The sequence below is a fragment of the Nomascus leucogenys genome, chromosome 5 (assembly GCF_006542625.1).
Source record: "Nomascus leucogenys isolate Asia chromosome 5, Asia_NLE_v1, whole genome shotgun sequence".
Lineage (NCBI taxonomy): Eukaryota > Metazoa > Chordata > Mammalia > Primates > Hylobatidae > Nomascus > Nomascus leucogenys.
The window spans coordinates 62,865,378-62,891,072 of record NC_044385.1 but is presented as its reverse complement, the minus strand read 5'-3'; the positions used below and the strand labels follow the sequence as shown (position 1 = coordinate 62,891,072).

The window sequence follows — 25,695 nt, the reverse complement described above, 5'->3', positions numbered from 1 at the left end:
TTAGCCTTCTCTTCTCTCCAAATTCACTTTATTATCTTTAAGCCACACATCCATGGTTGGGAAGGTGTCCTTGATTCTTCAAAAATCAAAAGGCATCTCCTGATATGCTGTCTGGGATTTATTTTAAGAGTCTGAGAGGAAGAGAGGTGGGAGGGGTGTAGATGAAACAAGACAGGCCGTGTGTGGGTCACTGTCAAAGCTGGTCAGTGAGCATCTAGGAGTTCATTATTTCATTGTTTACTTGTGAATATGTTGAACATTTTCCATAATTAAAAGCTTTCTTGGTCAGGTGCAGTGGCTCACACCTGTAATCCCAGCACTTTGGGAGGCTGATGCAGGTGTATCACTTGAGGTCAGGAGTTCAAGACCAGCCTGGCTAACATGGTGAAACCCCATCTCTACTAAAAATACAAAAATTAGCCGGGTGTGGTGGTGCGTGCCTGTAATCCCAGCTACTCAGGAGTCCCAGGCAGGAGAGCTGCTTGAACCCAGGAAGCAGAGATTGTAGTGAACTGGGATTGTGCCACTGCACTCCAGAGCCTGGGCAGCAGAGTGAGACTCTGTCTCAAAAAAAAAAAAAAAAAAAAGCTTTGTAAAAGGCATTTCTGATATGCACGTTTAAGTTTCCAGAGAAAACAAAACCCTTTGCCAAGTTCTAACTCCAGTGTGTTTAAATTTCACATTGTTAAGATGTTCAGGTTTCTTGTCAGCATTGTTCAAAGCTGCCCATGGTCAGCAGCTTAATTTTTGAAGAACTGAGGACACCTTCCCAACCACTGATGTGTGGCTTAAAGATAATGAAGTGAATCTGCAGAGAACAGCAAGGCTAAGAGCATGCCCTTGGTCCAGTCTGTTGTGAACAGTGCTGCTCCTGGGGTCCACACTGCAGTTACGCACTGTAGCCCTCACAGAGCCCCAGGGCACCTTTCACAGTGCCACAGAGACCAGTTCTGTCACCAAGCAGCACAGGTTGAAAGCTCCTCAGACTTCTCAGCGCTACAAACTGTTCTGACAGAGAAAAAACAAAAATCTTTACATGGACTATCTGTTTCCACACTTTCTCCTTAGAGGAGCTGATTTTTTTGTGACTGAACTGAAAGTATAGTGGGCCCTGGGTGAAAGAAAGATGAAATAGGAGAGAAGACTATTTTCATGGGTTCTCAAACTTGTGGAAAATACCAATGCCCAGAATCCACCCTGGACCAATTAAATCAGAACTTCTAACAGATGTGTATGTGTGCCTGTGTGTGCATACGTGTGTACATGTGTGCAACTACGTGTGTGAATATGTGCGTGCATGTGTGCCTATGTGTGGACATATGTATATGTGTGCATGCATGTATTTGTGCATGTGTGTGTGTGTGAGTGTGCATGTGTGTGAATATCTGTATATGCCTAAGTGCATGTACTGAGTCAGGACTGAGAACCATTGCTCAAGGCCATGCATGTACCTAGATGGTCTCGAATTCCTCAAACATAACCCCCACTAGCCCCGAAAGCCTAAAATCCCTAACATCTCACTTTTGGACTGCACAGTTAGAAGGTTCTTCCTGTATCCTGCAAAGATTGGTCCAGGTGGACCTTGGACCCACTGGCCCTTGTTCTAACCACACAAAACACATCTTGTCCCTCATTCAAAATGTTTGAAAGATCAAATGAACTGTACTAAAGTCAGAGGAAAGCTTTTTGTTTATTGTCAGGGTGCTTTTAGGAATCCCGCGTTTACTGCCTGAGCCACAGAAATGTAATACTGAAGGGGGAGAGAGATGAGGACTATGAAGCAAACACACACAAGGCCAATTTAGATATGAGAGTGGGGATTTATGTGTTTTTATAAAACTGGAGTGGATATAAACAGAGCTATCTACCCTGCGAGAGAATAAAAGATCCTCATTATGTTCATGAAGGGATTTTGCAGATTATTTCCTGCTTTAAAGGAAATAATCATGTTTCCTAGAACACATCTATAATCTTGATCATATACAAATAAGCAATAAAGATTCCCCTTCTTCACTCTCCAGCTGGACACTTGGGCAAGGGCGTTTTGATTTTCTCTAATTAGCCAGGAAAGAGGGTGTGGGGGAAGCCGCCCTCACCCTGTAGTCCAGCCCAGCAATCCCGCTGCATGCACGCGCAGAGCCCCAGGGGGGCAGTGTCGCTCGAGCCGGGGACTCCTTACCAAAGATAGCTCCCGGCATCCATAGCCCTGCACCGAGGGCTCTGAAGGCCGGGGAGTGGTCCCATACAGGAGACGCAGCTCAGGGCTTCTACATTTCCAGGAATGCTAAAAACCCAATTTTCTTAATTCTTTTTTTTTTTTTCTTTTTAGAGATAGGGTCTCACTACGTCCCATCCTCCTGCCTCAGCCTCCCGACACACTGGGACCACAGGCACTCGCCCCCTCGCCAGGCCCAATTTTCAATGTGAAAGCTCTTGGTTCTTAAAAGTTGGAAATACATTTTTAAAAAACTTGTAAGACACTGTGTGGGTAGAATAGAACCCAACTGCAAGTACACGGACCCCTGCACTTCCCGTCCTTGGCCTCTGTTCTCGAGGTGGGGCCGGGACTCTCCACGCTGCCGGAGAGCCCAGACAGCGTCTGAGATTGAGGATCAATAACACAGCAAGGTCTTAGGATTTCAAAAGGATGGGAGGGAGGTCCACCAAATGACACATTTTCTATGATTGGCTAAAAAAAAAAAAAAAAACTCGGCTGGGTGCAGTGGCTGACGCCTGTAATCCCAGCACTTTGGGAGACCAAGCCGGGTGGATCACCTGAGGTCAGGAGTTCAAGACCAGCCTGACCAACCTGGAGAAACCCCGTCTCTACTAAAAATACAAAATTAGCCGGGCATGGTGGCGCATGCCTATAATTCCAGCTGTTCAGGAGGCTGAGGCAGGAGAATCGCTTGAACCCAGGAGGCAGAGGTAGCAGGGAGCTGAGATCGCACCACTGCACTCCAGCCTGGGCAACAAGAGTGAAACTCCCTCTCAAGGAAAAAAACAAACAAACACATAACTCAGGGGGCTTTGGAAAACAAGCAGGCTTCCTCAAGAAGGGCCTCCCAGGGAGTTTACAGACCTTCCCCAGAAAGGTTAAAGTGTCTCGCTGTGCAAAAAAAAAAAACCCAGCTTGAAAAATAACAGGAATGGGCCGGGCGTAGTGGCTCACACTTGTAATCCAAACACTTTGGGAGGCTGAGGTGGAGGGATCACTTGAGGTCAGGAGTTCAAGACCAGCCTGGCCAACATAGTGAAACCCATCTCTACTAAAAATAAAAAAAAATTAGCTGGGCATGGTAGCACATGCCTGGTAATCCCAACTACTGAGGAGACTGAGGCAGGAGAATCATCTGAACCTGGGAAGCGGAGATTGCAGTGAGCCGAGATCGCACCACTGTACCCCAGCCTGGGCGACAGAGTGACTCTGAATGATAATAATAATAAATAATATAAAAGTTAACCCTTTTTAGGTTGGCTTAACTTTCTCGGTGGAGTTCAGTGGCGGTTCTGGCCAGGGCATATCTAAAAGTTGAGGACGGCCCTGCGGGAGCTCTTCCTGCATAGTGCCTCACTGATGACATCTCACCTTGACGGTCATCACTGACCAGCACCGTGCTGTCCCACAGAAATATAACTCGAGCCACATGTGGAATTTTCCATTGTCTTATACTCACATTAAAAAAAAAAAAAAAACCAAAGACTACTGATGTTAAAAGATGTATATTTCAACCCGATACATCCAAATATTAACAATTCAACAAGTAAGCAATGTTAGAAATACTGACATTTTATATTCTCTTTTTTGCACTATGTCTTCCAAATCGGGGGTGTATCCTATACTCACTGCACACCTCAATTGAGATGAGCCCCATCTCAAGGCCTCCACAGCCATGCATGGCCTGGGGCTGTCCCCACAGGCTCAGCCAGGCCCAGAGACACGCACATTTATGTACAGCCCTGTAGACCAGGCTTCCCCCATAACTTTTTGCCTGGTTTTGTTTTTTGATTCATGAATTTTTATATATTTAACAGGTTACTAATTATAATCAGTATTCCTTTATGGCTGATATACTACTTGCTACTCCCATGAAGTCTGTAAGACACTTTTAATGAGGTATAATTTATGGTCATGGGGCCAGGTGCGGTGGCTCACCTGCGGTCAGGAGCTTGAGACCAGCTTGGCCAACATGGCGAAACCCCATCTCTACTAAAAAAAAAAAAAAAAAAAAACAAAAATTAGACGGGTGTGGTGGCAAGCACCTGTAATCCCAGCTACTAGGGAGGCTGAGGCAGGAGAATTGCTTGAACCCAGGAGGCGGAGGTTGCAATGAGCCGAGATCATGCCACTGCGCTCCAGCCTGGGCAACAAGAGCGAAACTCCGTCTCCAAAAAAAAAAAAAAAATTATGGTCATGAGTGAGGAAGAGTTTCTGGTTGCCATCTGAGGGGCTCGGACATGGACATGGGATCATTTTCTGGAAGATCTGTGGAGGGTTTCTTGAAAGGAACAGTACCAGCTTGTTCAATAACTCTACCTTTTGGTGTCATGTAGGATGGATCACTTAGGTTTTATCCCTCTTCATGACACATGAGGTAGTATGCCATGAAACTCTGTCTCATCGTCATTAGGTCTGCACTCATTGACCCAGACAGGTTCAGATCTTGATTGACACTGCTCACAACATTATCTGGACATACTAAATGTGTGCTGGTCAGCTGGTTCATACATGGTGAGGTCTCCAGTCCTCAGCACAGAGGAGGAAATGAAATTATTGCTGTGACCCCTCAATGTTCCGGGCCAGACAAAAGCAGAGCTGTGGAGATGCTACTGATGGCCATGCGGCCCTGTATGTCTGGGTTGATTTTTTCACCAACAGTGACTCTCTGACTAGGACTAGATTAGGAACCCCTGTTACAAGGTTTGTTTAAAGTACAGCCTGGTTTTGGCCTTGATTTTGCCTGATGTTTTGTAAGAGGCTCTCCACCCAAGACCTAGCCTGACCATCCTTAAGCCACCTCTGAAAGCACTGGCCATAAAGAGGGCTGCCCATGAAATCAACACCAATCCCTGGAATACCCATCGGATGCCCCACCCTCCTCTAGGCATAAGAAAGAAGGAAACAAATTATTTGCATCCACTGTAACTGGACCGTTCAAGTATGAAAGATGTATACACCAGTAAAATCACCATCACAACAAAGATACAGAATATTTCCATCAATCCCCAAATTTTCTTAGTGCCCCTTTATAGTACTCCCTCCCTCCACCCCACCCTAAGTAACTAATTATCCACTTTTTGTCATATGAGTTACCATTCTCTAAACTACTAAATACATAAAACTGTGCAGTATGTACTTTTTGTGTTCAGCATCTTTCATGCAGCATGATTTTCAAGTCCATTGATGCTGTTGTATAAGTGGTCCCTCGGGTTTCTTTGTTTTGGTTGGTAGTATTCTATTGTAGGGATGTGCCAAAATTCATCCATTCAACTGTTGATGGACACTGGGGTCGTTTAGTTTTTTGCTATTACAAATAAAACTACTATAAATATTTGTGTACAAGTCTTTTTGTAGACATGTTTTCATTTCTCTTAAGTAGATACACAGGAGAGGAATGACTGAGACATATGGTAGGTATGTTTGACTTAAATTGTTTTGGCCTGGCACCATAGTTCATGCCTATAATCCCAGCACTTTGGAAGACAGAGGCAAGAGGATTGTTTGAGCCCAGGAGATGGAGACCAGCCTAGGTAACATAGCAAAACCTCATGTCAATTTTTAATTTAAAAAACATTAGTAAATAAACTGCTTTACAATTCTATGTGAATTTTAAGAGAATTCCAATTGCTGCACATTCTCACCAATACTTAGTATTATCAGACCTTTATACTTTAGCCTTTCTAATGAGTATATAGTAGTGTCTCATTGTGGTTTTAATTTGCATTTCTCTGATGATGAATGATGTTGCGTATCTTTTCATGTGCTTATTTGACATTCCTGTATATATTTTTTGTGAAGTGTCTACTCAAATCTTTTGCCCATTTTTAAAGGTTTGCCTTTTTATTATTGAATTGTAGTTCTTTATATATTCCAAATGTGAGTCCATTGTCAGATATATGTATCAGTAATATTTTTCTCATTCTGTGGATTGAGTTTTGTTGTTTTAATGTCCTCTGAAGAGTAAAGATTTTTCATTTTGTAAACATCCAATCTACCAGTTTTCCTTTTATGTCCCATGAATTTTGTGTTGGATCTAAGAGATCGTTGCCTTTCTCAAGGTTGCAAGATTTTATCCTATGCTTTTTTCCCCAAAGTTTTTAGCTGTAAGTTTTATATTTAGTTCTACAATCCATTTTGACTTAATTTTTGTGAATGGTGTGAGGTCAGAGTAAATGTTAATTTTGACTCATCAGGCTATCCAGTTGTCTCAGCACCATTTGCTGAAAAAACAAACAAAAAACCTCAACCTCTGCCCTTTTCCTCATTGAATTTTCATGGTACTTGTGCTGAAAATCAATTGTAGTAAGTCCCATTAAGTGTGGGTCTATTTTTGTACTCTGTTCCACTTACCTGTCTATCTAGTCTTATGCCAATGCCACACTGTCTTGCTTAGCTTTAGAGACTACCCACAATAGTCTAGTCCAAAGTCAGGTCTAGCAGTTTTGAAAGTAAGGTAGTTTAAGGACTCTACCTGTGTTCTTTTTTAAAACATTGCTTTTGCTATTTTAGGTACTTTGCAGTGCCATATGAATTCAGAATCAGCTTGTCAATTTCAATTTAAAAAATAAAAATAAAATAAACCTGCTGAGATTGTATTTGGATTCTGCTGGGTCCATAGATAACTGTGAGAACTGCCGTCTTAACAGTATTGAGTCTTCTGATCTGTGAACATTCTCCATTTATTTTGATATTTAATTTGATCGGCAATGCTTTGCAGTTTTAAGTGTACAGATCTTGCACATATTTTGTTAAATTTATCCCTAAGTATTTTGTATTTCTAAATACTACTGTAAATGAAACTGCATCTTAAATTTCAACTTTCTGGAGTCTCGTTCTGTCACCAGGTTGGAGTGCAGTAGCGCGATCTTGACTCACTGCAACCACCGCCTCCCGGGTTCAAGCAATTCTCCTGCCTCAACCTCCCAATTAGCTGGGACTACAGGCATACGCCACCATGCCCTGCTAATTTTTGTATTTTAGTAGAGATGGGATTTCACCGTGTTGGCCAGGATGATCTCGATCTCTTGACCTTGTGATCCACCCACCTTGGCCTCCCAAAGTACTGAGATTACAGGTGTGAGCCACCGCGCCCGGCCAAATTTCAACTTTCAAGCGTTCATTGCTAGTTCACAAAAAAACTACTGATTTTTGCATACTGACATTGTATCCTGTGACCATGCTAAATTATTAGAGGAAATTATTAGTTCTGGTAACTTTTAAAAATAGATTCCTTAAGGTTTTCTATAAAAAAGATCATGTCAAATGCAAATTGTTATACATCTTTTCCAATCTGTGTACTTTTATTTCTTTTTTCTTTCTTTACTGCACTAGCTAGGACCTCCAACAGAAGATGAAAGAGGACATCACACTTTATTACTAATCTTAGAGGCAAGTTATTTGGCTTTTCACCATTACATGTTGATGTTACCTGTGGATTTTACACAGATGCCCCTCAGCAAGTTGAAGAAGTTGCCTTTTTTTCCTAGTTTGGTGATAGTTTTTGGTACAAATGGCTGGTGGATTTTTCTGAAATGCTTACTCTATCTATTGAGATGATATAATGGTTTTATTCTTTATTTTGCTGATATGATGAATTATATTGATTTTCTAATGTTTAACCTTGTATATCTGGGATATATCCCAGTTGATCCTGATGTATCATCTTCTTACCAAATGCCATTTACTAATATTTTGGTAAGGATGTTTGGATTTATATTGCATTTATAAAAGATATTGGAACGCTGGGTGCGGTGGCTCACGCCTGTAATCCCAGGACTTTGGGAAGCCAACGCAGGCGTATCATGAGGTCAGGAGTTCGAGACCAGCCTGGCCATTATAGTGAAACCCCACTGCTACTAAAAATACAAAAATTAGCCGGGTGTGGTGGTGCACACCTGTAGTCCCAGCTACTCAGAAGGCTGAGGCAGGAGAATCACTTGAACCTGGGAGGCAGAGGTTGCAGTGAGCCAAGATTGCACCACTGCACTGTAGTCTGGGCAACAGAGCAAGACTCTGTCTCAAAAAAAAAAAGATACTGGGGCTGGGCGTAGTGGCTCACACTTGTAATCCCAGCACTTTGGGAGACTGAGGTGGGTGGATCATGAGGTCAGGAGATGGCAGGCAGATCATCTGAGGTCAGGGGTTCGAGACCAGCCTGGCCAACATGGTGAAACCCTGTCTCTACTAAAAATACAAAACTTAGCAGGGCACGGTGGCACGCACCTGTAATCCCAGCTACTCAGGAGGCTGACACAGGAGAATCGCTTGAACCTGGGAGGAGGAGGTTGGACTGAGCCGAGACTGAGTCACTGTACCCCAGCCTGGCGAAAGAGCTAGACTCTGCTTCAAAAAAAAGTAAAAAAATCCACCCCCATGATCTAATCATTTCCCACCACGCCCTATCTCCAACACTGGGGATTACATTTCAACATGAAATTTGTATGGGGACAAATATCCAAACTATATCAACAATCTACTTAAATGTTAATTTTGAGTTACGCTAGAAAAGGAACTCTGCTGGCCGGGCATGGTGGCTCACGCCTGTAATCCCAGCACTTTGGGAGGCCAAGACGGGTGGATCACGAGGTCAGGATATCAAGACCATCCTAGCTAACACAGTGAAACCCCATCTCTACTAAAAATACAAAAAATTAGCCAGGCATGGTGGCGGGTGCCTGTAGTCCCAGCTACTTGGGAGGCTGAGGCAGGAGAATGGTGTGAACCCGGGAGGCGGAGCTTGCAGCGAGCTGAGATTGTGTCACTGCACTCCAGCCTAGGCGACAAGAGCCAGAGACTCTGTCTCAAAAAAAGAAAAGGAACTCTACAATAATATATTTCCATTTAACTCCCCCAACTCATAGAGTTGTATATCAGATCTATAGGTATGATAAACCTATCAATAAAGTATTGTTTTTACTTCAAATATTGATGTCTTTTAGAGATTACAAGAAAGAAAATAAAAAATAAATTAGTATTTTATACTTATTGATATCTACTGTTTCTAGTGCTCTTCATTCCTTCCTGTATATCCTTTAGCATTTTTCACCCCATATCCCCACCCCTTTAGTATTTCTTTTAATATAGGTCCCCTGGTGACAAATTTTCTCAGATTTTTGTTCCCCCAGAAATGTCTATACAACACTTTCATTTCAGAAGGACAGTTTTGCTAGATATAAAATTCTCGGTGTATTTTTTTTCTTCAGCACTTTGTGTCATTTCAATATTTGCAGCATTTATACTGTCTGATGAGAAGTCAGCTTTTAATCTTATCATTCTTCTGTATGTAACATCATTTTTCTCTGGGTGCTTTCAAGATTTTGTCTTTATCTTTGGCTTTCATTAGCTTAAATATGATAGGCCTAGGAGTTGTTTCCTCTGTGTTCATCCTGCTCTTGGTTTATTAAGCTTCTTAGATCTGTACATGAATGCCTTTCACCACATTTGAGAAGTTTTTAGCTATTACTGTGTCAAATGTTTAGGTACTTCCTTTCTATTTGTCTTCTTGGATTCCAATTTCACATATACTGGACAACCTCATATCATCCCACAAGTCACTGAGATGTCTGTTCAATTTTTTTCTATGATTTTTGGATTGGGTAATTTCTACTAATTTATATTTCAGTTTACTGGTTCTTTCTATTGCCATACCTAATGTTATGTTGAGACCACGTAGCCAATAAAAATTTTTTCACCTATTTTGCTTTTCAGCTTAGAGTTTCCATTTTTGTAGTTTCCATTTCTCTGTAAAGATTTCCTGTCTGGGGCTGGGTGTGGTGGCTCATGCCTGTAATTCCAGTACTTTGGGAAGTTGGGGAGGAGGAGCAGGGGATCACTTGAGCCTAGGAGTTTGAGACCAGCCTGGGCAAAATAGTGAGACCCTATCTCTACAAAAAAGTTAAAAAGTGAGCTGAGCGTGGCGAAGTGTGCCTGTAGTCACAGCCACTTCAGAAGCTGAGATGCGAGGATTGCTTGAGCCCAGGAAGGCTGCAGCGAGTGAGCTGTGATGGCACCCACTGCACTCTGGCCTGGGTGACAGAGCAGGACCCTGACTAAAAAATAATTTTCTGTCTGTGCAGCACTAACCCTGCATTTTCTCTTAATTCTGACACATTTCCCTTTCATTGTCTGAACATATTTTTAATAGCTTTTTAAAAAATTGTTTAAAAAACTAACAAAATTTGTCATTTTAACCATTTCATGATAGCTGTTTAAATTTGCTGTCTGCTAAAACCAACATCTGGTTCCTCCTGGTGCTATTGACTGCCTTAGTTCCTAAGGGTCTCACTTTCCCTTTTCTTTCCATGTGCAGTAATGATGGATAAAAACAATATTGTTGATAATACGTTGCAGCAACACTGCATTCTAATGGGTTAGGTACTCTGTTTTGTAAGTAAGAGCTATGTGCTGCAATTTGACTAAATTCACATACAAACTGATCTCTGCTCTGTTCTTATGGCTTACCATTTTTTATTTTATTTTATTTTTTTGAGACAGAGTCTCGCTCTGTCACCCAGGCTGGAGTGCAATGGCGCGATCTCGGCTCACTGCAACCTCTGCCTCCCCTGGGTTCATGCAATTCTCCTGCCTGAGCCTCCTGAGTAGCTGGGATTATGGCGCCCGCCACCATGTCTGGCTAATTTTTTGTATTTTCAGTAGAGACGGGGTTTTGCCATGTTGGCCGGGCTGGTCTGGAACTCCTGGCCTCAAGCAATCGCCCACCTCATCCTCCCAAAGTGCTGGGATTATAGGCATGAGCCACTGCACCCAGACTTTTTTTTTTTCTTTTTTAAGCCCATCAGCTATCATTAGTATTAGTGTATTTTATGTGTGGTCCAAGACAATTCTTCTTCTTCTAATGTGGCCCAGGGAAAAGATTGGACACCCCTAAACAATCCCTAAGACCCTGAGAGACCTACCATGGTTCCCTGGATGGTACCGACACAAACGGGAATTCAGAAAAGAAAGAACTTAGCGGGCACTGGGATGAATGGCCGTAGAAGGCCACAAGGATGGGTCGTGAAAGTGGGACTTGAAGGGTGGACCACAGCTGGCCGGGGAATGCACTCCAGGGGGCGATAGCATGAGCGAACCCAGTGTGGGAGAAAATCTCACAGCCTGGTGGCAGGGGAGGTGCAGAGGGCAGACCCAGTGAGAACAGGGAGGCTGGGCCGGTACAAGAAATAAGTGGAGATCAGATTGGAAGAGGATGGTGAGGACAGTGGTTACCAAGACACTTGCCATTCAGGAAAAGTTCACCGGGGGAATTGCTGGGTCAGGAGAATACAGGTATAGTAGAACAGAGTGTTAGCAACAAAGACACTTAAGAGAAAAAAAAAAAATAGCAGGCCACTGGAGAAAGTACTCATTAACAGAAAGACTGGAAGTGGAGCCTAGAGCCAAAGACAACGTAAGCTAGGAACCTTTTGTTAGACCAGACCTAGTTGAGAAAGAGAAACAGGGAGGATGGGAGAGAATAGGGGGTAGAGGGGAGACAGAACACACCTTCCTGGTGTAGAGGAAAGAATCTGGAAACTACCAAGGAAATCCTGAAAGGAGGACTCAGCTGAGTCCCTGCTGACTTGGTTTCTCTTTCTACTGTGACCTCAGACAGAGAGGTAGAGATGTGCACGGGAAGACTGGAAACAAACACACCGAGTTCAATGCAGAAATACCCAGTCACAGGGTGGGGCTCCTTACTCTAACCGTTCCATCCTAAAACACCACAAAAATAGTGGCAACACCAAAGCAGGAGAGTTGAATTAAGCCACTTGGCATGGAGAAGGTGACAGACACACACGGTATCACTGAAGGCTCTTGTAAGCATCTCCAAGGTTGACAGCCGGCACAGAGTACAATTTGTTCCACTACACTTGGCCACATTCTTGGGCCTACTAGATGCCAAATGCCACTAGCTTTACAACAGCTCTCTGCTGACTAAAAGCTTTTATAAGCCAAATGAAGTTGCTTCCAATTTACATTAAATGTGTACTTCTTGGCTGGAGAAATTTGTCACTGTTAATCATTTACTTTTGTACAAAACAACCTTTATTTCTATGACATGATTAATAATTCTTCTAATGTCATAACCACCCAAATATATATCAAAACCACAAGGACACACACATTCCACAAGTTTGAGCAAATCTTCTCCATGTGATTTCTGTGGGACAGGGGACCAGTCGCACCCGGGCTGGTAGGACAATGATCTTATTATTAAGTAAAGCACGTCACAGCACCAGGAAGCCCAGCTCTCCAGCAACTTCACAAGTTTCTGAGCACTAATGACACATGGCATTGTGGTCAGACTGCCACCTCTGCATACCAACCACGGGCCAGTTACTTTACATTCTTTCTGGTCAGGGGGACGACTCATAACATAAGAGCAATTATCATCCCAAGTGTGTGGATGAGGACTCCTGAGGCTTAGAAGTATGCCCTGGTTGACACGGCCAAGGTGACACATGGCTACACCATGCTTTCTAACCAAGGTCCAGCTTCCCTTTCTTCCTTACTAACAGTGCCCAATTGCATTAGGGGTGGCCATGTGCCCAGCTGAAGTACACATTTCCAAGGCTGCTTAAACCCCTGTGACCAAGGAACTGGGTCCTGACCGGGGAGGTGTTGGGGAAGCTCCTTGACAAAAGAGCCAGAGCCAGAGCCAGCGCATCCTTCCCTGGCTCAGACCTGGAACACCACTGCAGAGGTGCTGTCTGGTGCACGCCAAGATGGAGTCACTTGCTAAGGGTGGCAGACACAGAGAGAAGGTGCCTATTCCTGATGACGCTGTGGACTGCCGTGCCACCACAGCCTGCTCATCTCCAGCATCTTTCTTATTCTACCTCTGGGGGTTAGGCCTCTGCAGTGGGATCAGCTACCAGTAGCTTGATTTAGTGCTTCTGTCTGCTTCTGACACCTGGGGCCGCTGCTGAGCCTACACAGCTAGGCTCCTTGCTGGGGGAGGATACAGGGGGGAGAATTTCCTGCCGTTTCCCACAGTACAGGAAAGTCATCAAGAACTCTTAGGAAAAAAAAGGCATCCGCTAACAAATAAGTCAATTATAGAAGATTACAAATTGTAAAAATTTAACTATGAAAAAAATCTCTCTTCTAAATACACTACTACAAAATAACTATATCTAAGATGGGGTTGAGCACAGTGGCTCATGCCTGTAATCCCAACACTTTGGTGGGCCAGGGCGGGAGGATCACTTGAGGCCAGGAGTTTCAGACCAGCCCGAGAAACATAGCAAGACTCCATCTCTATTGACAAGAACAAACCAAACCAAAACAAAACAAAACAAAAAAGCAAGAAAAGAAATCTAAAACGAGTAAAACCTAATATATAAAAAATTGCATGACGAATGTGGCTTTAATTCAAGAGCTATGAATTTCTGGCAAGTAAATTTTAAGGCCAAAATAAAGAGAAGCTGGGTAGTGACTATGATAATGGATGTGGCATTCTTTTTTTTAATTTTGAAATTCATCATAACCCTATTAAAAATAGTTTCTAAAAGAGAGCATTGTTAAATGTCATAAAACATTCTATTTCCTTGCTGGTTTTTCCCCTATTTACATCCTTGTTGGTTTTCTCTATTTACATCCACAAATGGTTTGGCAATGACAGAAACAGTTTAAATGAAGCCCCCACACAGAATTGCATGCAGACTGGAGACCCAGAACTCGGAGCCCCTCTCCCAGGGCCCCATCCATCAAGCCAGGCAAAATTGGGGTTCCAGGCAACAAAAACCATCAATCTTGACTGTACACGAGTTCCCACCTAGATCTCTACAACCACATGACAGCAAATAATCTCAGCAGTAAACTGTTTGGTGTGACACAACAGGTATTAAGTGAACAATATTTATGATCTCCAATATTTTTCACATAGCCCACATAAAAAATGCTAATATCTGTACTGCACACTGGGATAGAAGAGCAGGTTGCTCGCAGTGGAGGGACCCAGCTCCCAAAGGGCTGCAGGGACCAACACCACAGCATACAAGTAGCCAGTGATTCCTAGAGCCCACCTAAGGACCTGCGCCACTCACAAAGGTAAGTTATTCAGGGAGCAGAGAAAAGGTATTTCCTCAAAAGCCCTCTCCCCCTTTTTTCGGGGAACAGAGTCTTGCTCTGTCGCCCAGGCTGGAGTGCAGTGGCACGATCTTGGCTCACTGCAATCTCTGCTTCCCAGGTTCAAGTGATTCTTGTGCCTCAGCCTCCTGAGTAGCTGGGACTACAAGCATGTGCTACCACACCTGGATAATTTTTGTATTTTTAATAGACGGGTTTCACCATGTTGGCCAGAGTGGTCTCGAACACCCGACCTCGGATGATCCACCCCTACCCCCCTCAGCCTCCCAAAGTGCTGAGATTACAGGCGTGAGCCACCGCACCTGGCTTAATTTTTGTATTTTTAGCAGAGACAGCGTTTCGTCACGTTGGCCAGGCTGTTATCAAACTCCTGACCTGACAAGATCCATCCGCCTCAACCTTCCAAAGTGCTGGGATTACAGGCGTGAGCCACTGCGCCTGGCCAAAAGCCCATTTTAACAGGAAAGTGGGTCCAGTCTCAGGCACTTAATAAGAGCCTCCCCACTCACTGCCAAAATGAGAGCTTTCTAGTACTTAAAACTGGAGAACCATTACCACTTTCTATTATTGCACACATCCATTACTGCAATTAAGAATACAAAGCCCAGCCCTCGCAGTGGCTCACACCTGTAATCCCAGCACTTTGGGAGGCTGAGGTGGGCAGATCACGAGGTCAGGAGTTCAACATGGTGAAACCATGTCTCTACTAAAAATACAAAAATTAGCCCAGCATGGTGGCACGTGCCTATAATCCCAGCTACTCAGGAGGCTGAAGCAGGAGAATTGCTTGAACCCGGGACACAGAAGTTGCAGTGAGCCGAGATGGCGCCACTGCACTGCAGCCTAGGCAACAGAGCAAAACTCCGTCTCAAAAACAAATAAACAAACAAACAAAAATGCCAACTATTAAACTGACAGTTGCTTCTAGTTTTTAGTAGTAGTAGTGATAATATTCATCGTTGGCAGGGTTGGAAGTATAAATTCAATTGAATGACTTTTAAAAACCCACTTGGCAATACAAATAAGAATGGTAAAAATGCTCTCAACATTTACGCTGGTAATTCCATTCCAAAAATGTATTCCAAGGAAGTCAGTAATATCCATAAGAATGTGTGGAGAAGAATGTTCATGACCAGCTCTTTACAATAAATTATGGGACATCTATTTGAACAATGGAATACAATGCAGATGTTAAAAATCATATTTTAGGACCGGGTGTGGTGGCTCAGACCTGTCAGCACTCTGGGAGGCCAAGGCAGGTGGATCACCTGAGGTCAGGAGTTCAAGACCAGCCTGGCCAACATGGTGAAACCCCATCCCTACAAAAATAACAAAAATTAGCCAGGCATGATGGTGAGTGCCTGTAATTCCAGCTACTCAGGAGGCTGAGGGGGGGAGAATCACTTGAACCCCAGAGGGGGAGGTTGTAGTGAGCCAGATCGTGCCATTGCATTCCAGCCTGTGCAACACAGCGAGACTCCATCTCAAAAATAATAATAATTTTATAAATCATATTTTAAAAGACTAATGGAATGAAAATGTTTATGACATAATGCTTGTCTCTGTGCTTCTCTGTCAGGTGTTTTTGAGAGCTTGCACAGTTCTGGGTCTTAGAAAGTGGCGACTAGAACAAAGCCACTCTCACAGGCCTTAAAATCTACACAGGGAGACACACAACTACTTAACAGCAGATTCTGATAAACACTGGGGGAGAAAATTATGGTGTCATGGGAGAGAATGAGGGACCTAATTTTGACTGGGGGCTCAGAAAAGGCTTTTCAGAATCACGGACCCAAAGATGAGCCCTGAGGGAGAAGTGGGCCTGGTCCCGCAGCCAGGCCAGCACTGGGCAGCCTGAGAGACAGGCAGAGTGGGCAGGGCCAGGGTCTGCCAGGGCAGGCAGGGCCAGGGTGGTCAGGACCAGGGCGGGTGTAGGGCCAGGGTGGGCCTGCCAGCAGCTGGGATCCTGCAGGACCCAGATGGGTCCTGCCTGCCAACTCCTGGGCACCATCCTGAGGCCTCTAGAGAAAAGGTTTCCAGAAGGGAAATGACAGAATCTTCCCTTTTCAGAATGAGGGGGGCCAGACACGGTGGCCCACATTTGTAGTTCCAGCTACTTGGGTGGACTGCTTGGGCCCAGGAGTTCGAGGCTGCAGTAAGCCATGATATGCCACTGCACTCCAGTCTGGGTGACAAAGCAAGACCCTGTCTCAAAAACCAAAAACCAAAACAAAACAAATCAGACTGAGGAGGGTACTGTGCAGGGAAGGCCGGAGAAAGATGCAGAAGGGGCAGCCAGGAGCCACCAAGATCCCAGGAGCAAAGGTGGAGCCTGTAGCGGGGGCAGGAGAGGCCAGTGCATGAGGTGCTTCCAAGGAGAACTGACTGGGGTGATCTGATGGGCCACAGGACCTCAATTCTGTTACACAAAATGTGTGTGTGTGGTATATGTATTATATAGTTTAATATATAATTCCATCTTTTTTTTTTTAATTTAAAAAAATAGACAGGGTCTTGCTGTTGCCCAGGCTGGCCTTGAACTTAATAAGCTCAAGCAATCCTCCAGCCTCAGCCGACCAGAGTGTTGAGATTACAGGTGTGAGTCACTGCACCCCACCTATTATATCTCTCTTTCTTTTCAGTCTCTGTAGAGACTGTCAAAAATTGCCAGTGCTGACTACATTTCAAGTTGTTATGGCGAGGTATTGGAAAGTTTCCAATTAGCAATAATCGCACCTTGGACCTCATTGGCTATGATACTGCCACTGTGCAAAGCTTTATCATTTTTGTAATTAGAAAAAAGTTGTCCAGTTTTATACCAACATGTTAACAGCAGTCTTACCAGAAGGCCGAGGCGGGCAGATCACCTGAGGTCGGGAGTTCTAGACCAGCCCGACCATCATGGAGAAACCCCATCTCTACTAAAAATACAAAAAAATTAGCCGGGCATGGTGGCGCATGCCTATAATCGGCTCCTCAGGAGGCTGAGGCATGGCCGATTGCTTGAACCCGGGAGGCGGAGGTTGCAATGAGCCGAGATCGCCCCACTGCACTCCAGCCTAGGCACAGAGCGAGATTCCATCTCAAGAAAACAAAAACAAAAACAAACAAACAAAAACTAGGAGCAAGGCTTAAGGGGGGAGGGGATTATGATACAGAGGGGTATGCTTTGCTTGTGTCTTGTCAAAGTAATTTAAATTCCTACATTAAAAAGGTATGTGGTGTGCCTTTTGGAAGAGCCAGATTTAATTTGAAAGCCACTAAGAAAAAAAAAAGGGGAAAAGGCAAGGAACTGCTACACCCAAAAGCCATTGTAATACAATTTCCTGTTACATGACCGACATTCCTAAACTTAAGTGTTTCTTTCTTCCTTCTCCTCTTATTAATATTTCAGCCCGAGTGTTCAGTAACACCAAACGGTGGTTCCCTTTCATGAGGAAGTGAGAAAGAGGAAAGGTACATGTTATCTAAATTCCTTTTATCTTTTTCATTAGCAAAATATCTTTAGTACAATGAAGCAATCCTGTGGCAGGATCTTGTCACCAAGACAAAGGGCTGGGAGATTAGTGTTACCATTTCTCTATTGCTTTTTTGGTGATGCATATTGTTAGAATTAAGCCAAATAAATATCCCGAGGAGATCTGCATTTCTGGTTAGCATCTTTTCCAGTGTCTGACAACTGAGGTGAGGGTTTTGGCTGGACTAGTATACAGAACTTTCACTGGTGAGCAAGCACTGATTGAGCACATGCTCTGCAGCAAGGGAGGCCTCGTGGGCACAGAGGGATAAACTCCCAAGATCCAGGCCTCCAGAGACACCACCTAAGACAGGGAAAGCAAGACAGGAACGTGACAATCTGCCAACACAATGCCCAATGCATGGAGCATCCCTGGGGTTAGAAATAAATTTCTGAGGCCAGGCCAGGCAGTTCACACCTGTAATCCCAGCACTTTAGGAAGCTGAGGTGAGTGGATCCCCTGAGGTCAGGAGTTCGAGACCAGCCTGACCAACATAGTGAAACTCCATCTCCACTAAAAATACAAAATTAGCTGGGCATGGTGGTGCATGCCTGTAATCCGAGCTACTTGGGAGGCTGAGGCAGGAGAATCACTTGAATCCGGAAGGCGGAGGTTGCAGTAAGCCGAGATAGCGCCATTGTATTCCAGCCTGGGCAATAGGAGCGAAACTCCGTCTCAAAAAAAAAAAAAAAAAAAAGAAAGAAATTTCTGGCCAGGCATGGTGACCCACACCAGTAATCCTAGCACTTTGGGAGGCTGAGGCGGGCATATCGCTTCAGACTAGGAGTTCGAGACCACCCTGGGCAACATGGTGAAACCCCGTCTCTACAAAAAATAGAAAAATTAGCCAGACACGGTGACGTGCGCCTGTGGTCTCAGTTACTTTGGAGGTTGAGGCGGAGAATTGCTTGAGCCCAGGTCAAGGCTACAGTGAGCCGAGATTGCGCCACTGCACTACAGCCTGGGCGACAGAACTTGTCTCAAAAAAAAAAAAAAAAAAAAAGAAAAAGAAAAAGAAAGAAATGTCTTTGCTGTGGAAGTTTGAATAGGAACAGCTCGTATCCAGGTGGAAGAACCAGGAAGAGCCTGTGTAAAAAGGAATCTGAGTGGAATCACAGCAGATACTAGAATCCAGATAGGTGGTGATACTTCCAACCAACAAAATCGTATGTCAGAGAGCCCCAAAGTAAGCAAGCGGAAGAGCTGTCTGGGAGGCCATGCTGTGTGGCTGAGACACTGCAGAGAGCTCCTCTGTAGAGGGGAGCATGTAGGGAGGATAAGACCAGGGTCTGGGAGGCCCCGGAAGCTGCAGCAGAGCCAAGGCCATAGTCAGGCTGGCCAGCTGCCAGGGACATGGGGGACAGCCATGTATGGATGCCCAGGGAATGAGAGGAGGGGAGAGGGACCCTGATAAACTCCATGCCCCATAGACATGAGGGAAAGGAGAAGCAACCCCTATGAGGATGGAAATGAGAAAAGAATTCTTATCTGAGGAATCTGAGTCCTTTTAAATTATTAGGCCCAGAGAGACATTAAACTGAGAGAACAATCACATTCTACTTCCCCCTTGAGGCATGTGTTCACCTTTTTTTTTTCTGAGGTGGAGTCTCGCTCTGTCGCCCAGGCTGGAGTGCAGTGGCACAATCTCAGCTCACTGCAAGCTCTACCTCCCGGGTTCACACCATTCTCCTGCCTCAGCCTCCTGAGTAGCTGGGACTACAGGCGCCTGCCACCATGCCTGGCTAACTTTTTGTATTTTTAGTACAGACAGGGTTTCATCACGTTAGCCAGGATGGTCTCAACCTCCTGACCTCGTGATCTGCCCGCCTCGGCCTCCCAAAGTGCTGGGATTACAGGTGTGAGCCACCATGCCTGGCCCACTCCCTTTTCTTATTAAGCAGATTGCCCCTGATTCACTGAGCGGCTGGCATGGCCACTATTCTCAGGAAGGCTGCCTCTCAGTGCACATCCTGACCACTGGCTGTCTTCTTTATGCCCTTCCTTATTTGATATAATATAATCAGTTTATCAGTTTGTTTGTTTACATTTCTTCCCTATCCTCATTCCATTAAAGTTCGAAATCACTTAAACATGATAAAACGGGGGGGGGGAGGGGATGCGGGGGGGGGCGGGGGAAGAACTGGATTAATCAGGATTAGGAAATTACAGCTGACACAATATTCAGGACGAAGAAAATGTATCAATGCTGAGCCACAGACTGGGCACCCCTCAGCAGATCAGAGGGAGGGTGGACAGGCAGGATACAGGTCATCCACAGAGAAAAAGCACACGCCAGTTTCTCAAGGAAAGCAGAACCCTTTCCTAGCACTCGCATCCAAACAAAGTTCTCACATAAGTCTTCCTAGAGGAGACACCACGTGATAAAGTGCTTTGCTATTCTAAGGGGTCCAGGGGCCATGGGCCTCCCCTGGGAGTTACTGAATTGGAACCTCACTCTCACAGGACTCATAGGAACCATCTTGAGTGCTATAATTAAGAGCAGTGAGTGCAGTGAGCTGATGATAATACCCCCCCTACACACACCATGCAGATGTTCCCCCTATAACCAACCCACTGCCACCAGGTAGAAAACAAGTCCCAGGCTCCCGTGGAACAGAAATATTTTTCATATTTAAATGCAAATTTAAATGATCACTTATGCCAATAACTATCCAAATGCTCAAAATATGATACTCATAACCAAAAAACTTACCTTTCCAATTCCTTAAATCTATATTTAAAGAGCAGCTCCTCCCATAAGAAATATTAATCTAGTGGCCTAGTTCTTTTCTACAGGAATTTTTGTAAGTTTTCAGTAATTAATGTGCAAAAGATTAATAAACATATCATTTGACATACACATCATATCCTTACACAGAAAATACCCTTAAGTCTTTTACTTTTTCCAGAAATTTCCATTTTAAAGTATTTTAATTAAAAATATACCCAAACATGCTAGTTACATGGGTGGGTTTAATATGTAAAAATTCACTATGCTGTGTGCTTAGAAATTGTGCACTTTTAAAATAAATTTTACTTTAATAAAAAGTTAAGGCTGGGTATGGTGGCTTGGACTTATAATTCCAGCATTTTCGGAGGTTAAGGCAGGCAGATCACTTGAGTCCGTAAGTTCCAGACCAGCCTGGGTAACATAGTGAGATGCCATCTCTAGAAAAAATTTTGAAAACTGGCCAGACGTGGTGGCACACCTGTAGTCCCAGCTACTTGGGAGGCTGAGGTAGGAGGATCGCTTGAGCCTGGAAGGTCGAGGCTGCAGTGAGCAGTGACCTCACCACTGCACTCCAGCCTGCACAACAGAGCAAAACCCTTTTAAACAGACAAAACAGTAGGAGTGGCTGAGCATGGTAACTCAAGCCTGTAATCCCAGCACTTTGGGAGGCCGAGGAGGGCGGATCACAAGGTCAGGAGATTGAGTCCATCCTGGCTAACACGAAACCCGTCTCTACTAAAAATACAAAAAATTAGCCAGGCGTGGTGGCACGTGCCTGTAATCCCAGCTACTCAGGAGGCTGAGGCAGGAGAATTGCTTGAACCTGGGAGACAGAAGTTGCAGTGAGCCGAGATCACGCCACTGCACTCCAGCCTGGGCCACAGAGCGAGACTCCGTCTCGGAAAAAAAAAACAAAGAACATTGGGAGTGAAAGGGGTAAAGCTGCAACAATAAGGACTCTCGGCCAGACGTGGTGACGCACGCCTGTAATCCCAGCACCTTGGGAGGCCAAACGAAGCAGGCAGATCACTTGAGGTCAGGAGTTTGAGACCAGCCTAGCCAACATGGTGAAACCCCGTCTCTGCTAAAAATACAAAAATTAGCCAGGCGTGGTGTTGTGTGCCTGTAATCCCAGCTACATGGGAGGCTGAGGCAGGAGAATCGCTTGAACCCAGGGGCCCAGGTTGCAGTGAGCCAAGATGACGCCACCGCACTCCGGCCTGTGCGACAGAGCAAGACACTGTCTAAAAAAAAAAAAGAACTCTATTATACTGAATTCAAATCATCTTTTTAACAAACTGATGCATACAACTCTAAAGGTACTGTTATCTTTTTCTCTCTTATTATTTGGGTTCACATAATGACTTTCCTACCTGAATTTTCTGAAAGCAAATGCATTTTTTCATTCAGACCAAGAAAAGTGTGAGGGGAAAGGTGGAGGGGAAAGGTGGAGGCACAGCTGTTTTAAGTTATAAAGTAACACCACACACCAAACTGACTCAATTATTTCAAGGGCATTAAATATGGTAAATGGAGGCTTTTCTGCTAGCAATTAACATAAATTAAATGTTGATGGAAACTTCATCGGTGTCATGATCCTTACTTTTATTATATTTGTGTGTTTCTGTATTGGAAACAGCACTGGCTTTATTACTTCTTGCACTATAATTATCACTAATGGATTTTACCCTAATAAGATCCCACCTGTATATGGGATTATTTGCTTGACTTGTTTCTTTTTCTCACAGCTGAAACACAACTGCAAACAACACAGGGGCTTGGCTTGCCTCCTTTGTCTGCAAGTGATTTACAGGAGAAGATTTTAAGCTCTGCTGTTGGCCTGAAAGTTTCTCTGCAATCTTACTCCAGATTTCCCCAGGACTGCTCCTTCCCTACTTTCAAAACTGCTGGGTTCTGTACGTCAAGGGATAATGCTTGGCAGCATATTTAACATCATGCTTTCACAATGAGAATGGCTGTGCCTTTGCTGTCAGCTTCACTGCTGAAACACTCTGCACCACATTACTCACGACCCTGTGCTTTATCAAAGCAGCTCGACATAACAATCCTCACTATATACAAGTTAATCCTAGTATGGCCCAAAGTATCAAGGAAGCCCTCTACAAAACAGCAGGATTCATTTCACAAACATCTCCTCTGAGAAATGTAAATTCCCTATTTAAGGTCTATGGTAATAAACTACAAGAGGACTGAGAGTGGTTTTGGAAATAACAAATAACACTGTTAGCCTTTTCCTATGACTGCAACACCAGGAGTATGTAATTAGGTTATTTCTAAGAAACCAGAAGTGCTCGGGCCATTCTGATGTGCTTTGAGCATGAAATCTTACTACTTTTCCAAGGTACCAAAAATATTTAGCTTATTTCCGCTTCAAGCAACTGTAATTTTTAAGATGACAGATTGTAATAAAGCACTGGCTTTCATGAATCATTTCATAATGCAATTATGTTTTACTTGTTACATTTCACTAATTACATTTTTACCTGGTTGGACACTAGTTCCATTTTATATGATCCTGTCCCTCAATTTGGATTGTATTCAGGTATATGAATTGCTAAGAGATCATAAATGTATGGCTATGAGGTGTAGGGGTGTGTGTGTGTGTGTGTGTGTGTGTGTGTGTGTGTGTGTTTTAGAGATAGGGTCTCGCTCAGCTAACCAGCCTTGGAGTGCAGTGGCTATCATAGCTCACTGCAGCCTCAAACTCCTAGGCTCAACGATCCCTCCTGCCTCAGCATCCCATGTAGCTGGGACTACAAGTGCACACCACCACGTCCAGCTTTTTATTTTTTGTAGAGATGGGGAGTCTCGCTATGTTGTCCAGGCTGGTCTCAAACTCCTGGCCTCAAGTGATCTTCTTGCCTGGCCTCCCAAAGTGCTGGGATTACAGGCATGAGCCACCACACTCATCTCTATAAGTTGTGTATTAATGTATAACTGGTGCCACCTCCACTAATGTATCCTTTAATCCTAAACAACTGAAAAGTGAGACTGTGTTGCCACACTTTCGACAATTTCTCAAGCTTTTTCTTTCTAGTTTTTCCCATTTCCTGAACATGTTCATAGTTACACCCCCTGTAACAGCATATACACTATTTTTTTAAATAGGAGAAAACCGAGTCAGAGCATAGCCAGTGCATGTTGCTCAACCCTCCCATTTCTAGAAAAAAAAAAGCACAAACCAAAACAAGAAAAGGGAAGCCAGTCTCTTTCCATGATAGCTCAGAATAACCCGAATAAACACCAAAAAAAGGGGCTAAGCATGAAAGCCCTTTTCATCTCCACAAGAACAGATCAGAAAATACATGTTACAATTTCAGGAGACCTCGGCAACTTCTGGAACTTGCCTAAAAAGGAAAAGCAGCTCAAAAGATCCTTTTAGAGAGAAGGTAGAGAACCTTCAATTGTGAGTTCAATTATGTGTTAAAAGGGCCTTGGGTTTTTAACCTAGAAACACTTGTATAAGTAGTAACCAATTCAAAGTCTTCAAGTAGTTGCCAAACCATTCTGACTGCCCCAGCTGTCCCATGGCTGCCTCTGCACATGGCCCTGCGGAGGTCTGTACCCACCTGGTCGCATCCTGCGTTCACCAGTTCCTGCAGCATTTGCCGGTTCACTTCTGCAGCTGCAGAGGTGCCCGATTCATTAGCAAAAGGCAACAAGGAATATCTGATTTCCCTCAAGGCTTTCTGATAAGGTCCGAACTTCGGGGTGGCTCTCATCTGCTGCTGCTGCCTGGTGGCATCTTTGCTCCCCAGGACTTTGGCATCCAGGGAAGTGTCACTGTTTGGTCCCGCGGGTAGCCCCTGAGCCGAAGACTTGGATGGCTGCTTTAACCCCTCACGAATCTCCTGCAGTCGCTGCCGGCTATTTCCAGAATAAGTCGTGGCAGGAAAAGTCTTTGGCCTCATTGTTAGTCCAGTTTCCTTTTACCATAAATACAATCTTCTTAAAGTGTTTTATTATTTAAAAAAAAAAAAGTCAATAGTATCAGTTTGTTGTAAACATAATTTCAAAATAATTTCCTTTTGAAAATGTTCTTTCCTTCCATTTTTGTAGTTCCTATAGAGAACCTAAAATTTCCCAAAGTCTTCATTTTGAAGATCATCACTCTCTGAAAAAGAAAATAAATGGGATAGAAATGTTCATTTGTCATTTTCACGCAATGTTAATGCTACTTTTCAGAAATAAAGTGATTGTGGAAGTATACCGCTTGGAAAGAAAAGAAAGAATGCATCACCTCTCAGAAATGACAAAAATACTGTTCAACCATGGTTAGAGCACATGACATCTACGGCTGTCCCAAAATGTTTCCTGTAATACGTAATCTGCAATAAAGTAAATTGCTATAAATATTCAACTCAGGGCAAGAACAGTAGTATTAACAACTGACAGCTCATTTAAAATACTTCATTATAATAAAATTTTATTTTGAAACCCACAGCTTGAGGAGTATTTAAATTTTCTACATGGGATCTTGGATTTCTGGCTTGTTCCTAATAACTAATCCACTCCTTGTCCTTCATCCCCATGGCTTTACTAACCTCTCCCCCCTCACATGAGATGTGGTCCTTCCATATCTTTAGAAAACTTTCTGAACTTTTCCTTATAAAACCCTCCCAATTTTCCTAAAAGACACCACAAAGCCTGTCACATTAAAAGTGTCCCATGTTGCAAATGTTTCAATTGCAGTTTCCACACACACATTATGAGACTTTTGAAGGTAACTACTTCCTTCGTTTTTTACAAGGTGGCCACTTACCAGCATTTTGACCTAAATAGTAAAATTAAAATATCTTTCTTGTAGCAATTGATACTGACATGGAAGGGGACTGGTAACAGCATGTAGGCAACTTCTCAGAGTGCACCACGGCCACATGAACATCAAATGATCATGTGGGTAGGAGTTATTAGTACAGAACTACAACTGCAGCATGGAAATGGCCTCGTTATATGGAACGTGATGTCACAAAGGCACTTTCCAATAGTAAATTCTACCTACCCCAGGCCTAGTTCACGGCCTACTCTGCTGTTCTTTGATTCAGAAAGCAAAATCCAGCCCAAGTCGACACCGCCCTCAGTAGCCAGCACAGGTCACTTGTCACAAGGGTGGG

At 43.9% G+C, this 25,695-nt stretch overlaps 1 protein-coding gene and 1 non-coding gene across 2 annotated transcripts in view; both read right to left on the bottom strand.

The window, feature by feature from the left end:
• The window catches only part of LATS2 (large tumor suppressor kinase 2), an 89,450-nt gene that overhangs the window by 48,268 nt on the left and 15,487 nt on the right, over positions 1 to 25,695 (bottom strand). The window contains exon 2 of the mRNA XM_030813259.1: positions 24,151 to 24,695. Within this exon, the coding sequence (XP_030669119.1) occupies positions 24,151 to 24,492 (342 nt within the window). The 5' untranslated portion in view covers positions 24,493 to 24,695. The remainder of the gene's footprint in view (positions 1 to 24,150; positions 24,696 to 25,695) is intronic.
• On the bottom strand, positions 16,954 to 17,088 carry LOC115835230. Its single transcript, XR_004030226.1, has one exon. It is a non-coding gene; the product is annotated as a U4 spliceosomal RNA (small nuclear RNA).